The sequence below is a fragment of the Plecotus auritus genome (assembly GCF_963455305.1).
Source record: "Plecotus auritus genome assembly, chromosome: 1".
NCBI classification, from domain to species: Eukaryota; Metazoa; Chordata; class Mammalia; order Chiroptera; family Vespertilionidae; genus Plecotus; species Plecotus auritus.
In genome coordinates, this window is record NC_137770.1 from 124,639,885 (window position 1) to 124,645,884 (window position 6,000).

The following is a 6,000-nucleotide window of genomic DNA, read 5'->3' on the forward strand; positions in this document are numbered from 1 at the left end:
ACATCTCATCCTCTCTGATTCAGATGCATCTTACTCTGGCCTGGGATTGGCATGGCGCCCACCACATGGCTTTGGAGGGCACAGTATGTTCATGCTGGCAGTGCCCTGGCAGAGTAAGGGCACCCGCTGACCTCTGTCCCAGCTGGGTCTGCAGACTCAGGGCTTTGCCATTTTGCAACACCTCCTGCTATCTTCCAATAGAAATGAGAAGGATCAGTCTACCCTGGTGGCTTTAAAAAAATGTTTTGGGAGAGTGTCATTGCTCCCATTTTGTGCAAACCCTACCTTTTCTCATCAGCCCTGCCCACCCCTCCACCTTGATTGCAAAGAAAAGCATTCTTTGGGTGTCCATGTGTCTGTTATGTATCTGCCCCTTGAAAGCAGAAAGTCAGCTAAGCACTGGTTAGTGGTTCACACCATGTTTCCATGGCAGCCACCACATCTGGGGTAGGTCTTAACTTTAGAGGGCAGCAGGTCACACACAACCTGACGGTCTTTTCCTCTCACCTGCAGGCAAGTGGTTTGTGAGCACTGGGAAAGATAACCTTCTTAACGCCTGGAGGACACCATATGGAGCCAGCATATTCCAGGTACCACCTGCCATTCAAGTGCCCCTCTTGGTTCTGCCCAGAGTCAGGGCCAGGCTGTGGTGATGGGGGTGGGGATGGTGGGAGCCAAAGCAGGACCATCTTCCAGCCCCTCCCTGATGGGGTCCCAAATGGCTTGGCCACATCAGCAGGACTCTCTCTGCTGCTAATGGCATCTGGCCCCTCAGGGTGAGGGCTTTTAGGCAGGGGCTCTTGTAGGATTTCCAGAGCCAAGCAGAGAGAAAACATGGTCTTGGCTCTGGCCCGTGCGCTGAGCTCTCAGGGGGTGTGTGAGGCAGTGGAGCACACGGCAGCTTTTTTCAGAGCAGTGTTACCTGATATTCAAGTAAGGTCAAATTTCATCTCAACATTTCAATGTAAGGAGAGAGGTAGGGCAGGAGGAAAAAGATCCAGAAAGAGGTGGGAGAGGGAGGAGGCTTTTTATGATTCTTCAAGATCTGGGGCCCGACACCTAAGATCCCCGTGGGCACTGCAGTGGCTACAAGCCCGTGGAAGGGCATCTCTCCCTGGAAGCACACCCTGGGCTGCCTTTGAGGGCATGCTGTGTGCACTGCAGGTGGGAGCTCCAGGCAGGGGAGGGCGATTTAATTTGGAGCACTGAAGTGGTGCAGAGCTAAAGTGACTCCTGTCTTTTTTTTCGTCCTGCACCTTCCTGCCTCTCCTCCTCCAGTCTAAGGAATCCTCGTCTGTCTTGAGTTGTGACATTTCGGCGGATGACAAATATATTGTAACAGGCTCTGGTGACAAGAAGGCCACGGTTTATGAGGTCATCTACTAAACAAGAACTCTAACAGGGCTGTCAAACTCTGGGAGAAACAGACTCAGCTGTGACAGGGAGATCCTGGTGCGGGCCCCCCAGGATGGCGAGGCCCGGGAGCAGCCGAGCGTTCCGCTGCGCTGTGGCAGGCTGGGCGGGCGCCGGCACTGTGCGACTCTGGGCCGAGGTGACGTGTCTCACGGACTCCAATGGATTTCTCTCCTCTTCCCCTTCACCGTGCTGGCAGATGCTACTAATAGATTTATGTGGAGGCTCCTGGCTCCAGCTCCCCAAAGACACCCTTGTGAATCTCTATCTTTCCTTCCCCTTTCTTTTGACCCGTCCCCTGCCCTGGGTTGGGGACACTGGAGTGGACCACATACCTGTGCCAGGGATGGGGATCTTATTTTCCCGCTTGTGCAGCGCACAAGACTTGTGAAAAATGTAAATAACAGACTCCTATCTCGGACTGGTCAGTGGGGAAGGAGGCTCCTTCTCACCAGAAATGCTAGCCGTGTATTTCGCCTGCTGTATTTGTAATCCACTCATGGTGGTGGTGTTTTGTGTTTTCTTTTTAACAGAAGTTCCCAGTTCCCGCCTGGGAGGGGAGTCAGGGAGGGGGAGGAATGGGGAGAGAAATCCTGGGGTGGAGAAAGGGACCTGCAGCTGGTAACCAGACTGACCAGTCGGGTCCCTTGGAATGAGGGTGCCTCCAGGTGGCCTTGGGATGGTCCCAGGAGGGTCAAGACCACACCACACAGAGGACAGACAGTGCCTGAGGCGGGCCCGGCCGGGGCTGAGGGCACAGCGCCTGTCATATTTTTCTGTGGCCGCCCGCGCTGCCTGCCTCCTGTCACCCTCTCAGGGCTCTGACTAGCTCACTCACTCTCCCTGCCTCCATCTCTTTGGTGCACAGTTGGTCATGTTGGGAAATGGAGTTCAGAGGAACTCCCTCTCCAGCCCTTCTTAATCTGCAGACAAAACCTAAAAAGGACAGAAAGTTAGAGGAAAGCATAGCAACTCAGCTCAGGGAGCTACCAGAGAAAAACAGCAACTGATGTGGGTGCTTTTTTTTTTTAATTTGAATAAAGAGTTAGAAGTGACGTCCTTTTATAAAATGCCTTCTCCCCTTTCCTGCCTGTGACCCCTCCCTCCCTCGCCCCCAAGGTGCAGGATGGAGTCTGGCAGGGCTGCGGGGGCTGAGGACACTAGGAGGTGGGTGGGGCACCAATGTCCTGGCACACTGGTGACTTTTGCAGCTTTCAGTCTCTTGAGCCCGAACAGGTTCCAAGTAGAATACTGTCTCCTGCAAGTAACACTTTTTGGTACCAAAATGTTCCAAGGAGTTAGGCTGTTTTTTTTCTTGTTTTTTTCCTTCTTTTAAGGAAAAGCTAAAGGCCCTTTGAGTCCTCTCCATGGATGTAAGTGTATGGAAGATAATTTTTATACTGCAATTTTATGGCTTATTTTATAATGTGTGATTCTGTCTGGTGAGAAGGAAGGAGGAGCTCTGGTGAAAACTGCCCGTATTCAGTTATCTTGCTTCTGGGCCAGCAGCCCCCCTGACGTGATGAGGAGGCCACGGAGGCTGGCCAGGCACCCATTACCTTTCTGAGGTTGGGGGAGTGGTGGCCAGAATCTATCTGTCTCTCTCTCTGTCTGTCTTTCTCTCTGTCTCTCTGTCTGTCTCTCTCTTTGTCTCTGTCTCAGATGTTCATCTGCCACTGTTGTTAAGGCTGTAGCCACAGGGAGGGTGAGGGTAGAAGTTGATTTCTGAAGAAAGAAGAAAATGAAAAGTAATTGTAATGAGCTGTTTTTATATTTTTAAAAGTTACTATTTAAAGGTTGGCTTTATTGTTGCGTTTTAATTGCCCCCCAACCTCTCTACACACACACAGTTTGTCAGAAGAGAACCTGGGCCACTGTCACCCTCAAGTTTGAATCCTGGGTGATTGCCTTTGTCATTGTAAACATGAGCTCTTATTTCAAAGTCCCCACGCTGATTGTGCAGGCTGGTGAAGGAGGGTGCTTTTACCATACATCCCCCCGCCTCCCAGTCTAAGCCCCAGGGAATGGGGTGGGAGCAGGGATTTCCTGCAGGTAAGTGGGCAGGACAAAGTTCCCTGAGGGGAAGGCTATAGTAGGTTACACCAAAGTCTTCTATAGCTGCCAGTGCAAAACTGGAAAAAATATGAACTGCAATTGAAATTGCAGAGTGTCCATGAACATCTAGACCAGGCGTCCTTAAACTACGGCCCGTGGGCCACATGCAGCCCGCCGAGGACATTTATCCGGCCCGCCGGGTGCCGCTGCCTGTCCTGCTTAGCAGCCGACTCATCCCGGGCCCGCAGTGCGCATAGGAATTTGTTCATAGTTGTTTTTTTTAAACTATAGTCCGGCCCTCCAACAGTCTGAGGGACAGTGAACTGGCCCCCTGTTTAAAAAGTTTGAGGACCCCTGATCTAGACCCTGAAAACATAGATCATTTTTTTTTCAAAGCTTAACAAATTTAGGTGTTTTTGAGGGGAGGAGGAGGAACCTTCAATCCCTTGGTCACCAAGGTATGCTTAGAAGGCTTTGGAGGGATTTGCAGAAGGGGCAGAAAGGAGTGTGGTCAGTGACCCAGGGAGGGGGTCAGGGCTGGGGTGGTTTCCAGGCTCTTGGATTTCCTGCCCCCATTGGCGAAGTCTTCCAGAACTGTGAGCTAAAGGTTTCCAACTGCTTACTCTCTCAAAGTCATACATCAGCACAAACAATTGGCTGCTGTTATTTCACACAAGAACAAAAATTTTTTTAAAGGAGTGATCATTCTAAGTCTAGAAAGGACAGCTGGGCTGCAGTCGGTCATTCAGCTGGAGAGAGCATGTCCCTCGAGCTTTTAGAGAAGTTGAGCTGCAATTCAGCTTACAGCTCTGTTGGTTGACATGCTAGTAAAATGGCATCTCTTTGGGGCCACACTCATTTGTCCAGACCCATACATTGCAGCAGAGGGCCAGATGGCAGGCTCCAGCCAGGAGATTCTGTGTGTGCCCAGGACTGGCCTGGTGGTTGCCCACAGGTGTCAGGATAGGGTTGGAGTCGGAGCTGGCCGGCCCCAGTGGGTGGAAGAGGAAAACTTCTATCAGTGAATGCTTGTCCTACTGAGAGTGAAGGCCAGAGTTACTCCATTTCTGAGAAGAGGTATTCTCCGAAAGGCTGTCTACCAAGATTCCCTGGGCATGGTCCAGGATGGGGAGATGACCAAGATTCAGTCTCCACCATGGAAGTCACAGTTGAGGGTGGGGAGAGACAATACAGCCAGCCCCTTGACTTAAGCAAGTGGTGTTGGGGACATCCTTCATCTTCAGCTGCTGGAGCCTCAGCCTACCTGTTCTGTCATTGTAGGGTCTATGGGAAGGTCTGGAGGTGCAGAGCTGTGGCTGCTGAGTAGAAGCATCTTTAGCAAGAAGGCTAAATGTTAAACTGGCCATCCAATATCCTGTGATGATGGGGTATAAATTTTTTTTTCAAGAGCATATTTGAAACTGCACTATCCTATTTAATAAAAGGGTAATATGCAAATTGACTGTCACTCCAACACAAGATGGCTGTTCCCATGTGGACACAAGATGGCCAGCAGGGGAGGGCAGTTGGGAGGGACCAGGCCTGCAGGGGAGGGCAGTTGGGAGGGACCAGGCCTGCAGGGGAGGGCAGTTGGGAGGGACAAAGCCTGCAGGGGAGGGCAGTTGGGGGGGGACCAGGCCTGCAGGGGCGGGCAGTTGGGGTGGACCAGGCCTGCAGGGAAGGGCAGTTAGGGGGGACCAGGCCTGCAGGGAATGGCAATTGGGGGTGACCAGGCTGGCAGGAGAGGGCAGTTAGGGGCAATTGGGCCAGCAGGGGAGCAGTTAGGTGTCGATCAGGCTGGCAGGGGAGTGGTTAGGGGGCGATCAGGCTGGCAGGCAGAAGCAGTTAGGGGCAATCAGGCAAGCAGGCAGGTGAGAGGTTGGGAGCTAGCAGTCCTGGATTGTGAGAGGGCAGTCGGGCATCCCTCAAGGGGTCCCAGATTGGAGACTGTGCAGGCTGGGTTGAGGGACACCCCTCCTCCCGTGCATGAATTTTGTGCACCGGGCCTCTAGTTTATAATATAAAGCACAACATGATCAACCTTTTTTTTTATTTGCATGGTTAGGAACTATTTGATTTTTTTGTGTGTGTGAAATATAAAATGTACTCTATTGAGGTACCCATGAAGCATTTTTAAATATTGCACCAAAATTGGGCCTTTTAGATTTGAAGAGACATCTATGCTGAGTCCCAGATTTTATAAATGGGATGGTTAAGACCCAGAAAGGGCAGGTGACTTACCATGAGTCACATAGCCTGAGTGAGATTACAAATCACACTCGGAAGTGGGGGAGGGTAGGAGGGACCTGCCCAGTGGCCGGGTTGGGGCTTCCTGCCCCTTCTCCCACAGAACTGGTGAAGTCCCTCACAGAAGGAGACAGCCAAAGAAAGTCATGGCAACCAGCCTCCTGCCTCGAGAATATCCTAGAACTCACACACCCATCTTGCCAGTGCTTCCCTCCCTCCCTCCTTCCCTCCTTCCTTTCTTCCCACCCTCCCTCCTGCCTTCCTTCCCTCCCCTTCTTCCTTCCC

At 51.8% G+C, this 6,000-nt stretch overlaps 1 protein-coding gene across 10 annotated transcripts in view; it reads left to right on the forward strand.

Moving 5' to 3' along the window:
* TLE3 (TLE family member 3, transcriptional corepressor) overlaps window positions 1–3,213 on the forward strand; it is a 45,949-nt gene extending 42,736 nt beyond the window's left edge. For all 10 annotated transcript variants that reach the window (XM_080660939.1, XM_080660942.1, XM_080660941.1 and 7 more), the window contains 2 exons: window positions 514–590; window positions 1,279–3,213. In XM_080660939.1, coding sequence (XP_080517065.1) covers window positions 514–590; window positions 1,279–1,386 — 185 coding nt within the window. In that variant the 3' untranslated portion in view covers window positions 1,387–3,213. The remainder of the gene's footprint in view (window positions 1–513; window positions 591–1,278) is intronic.
* Window positions 3,214–6,000: the final 2,787 nt, after the last annotated feature.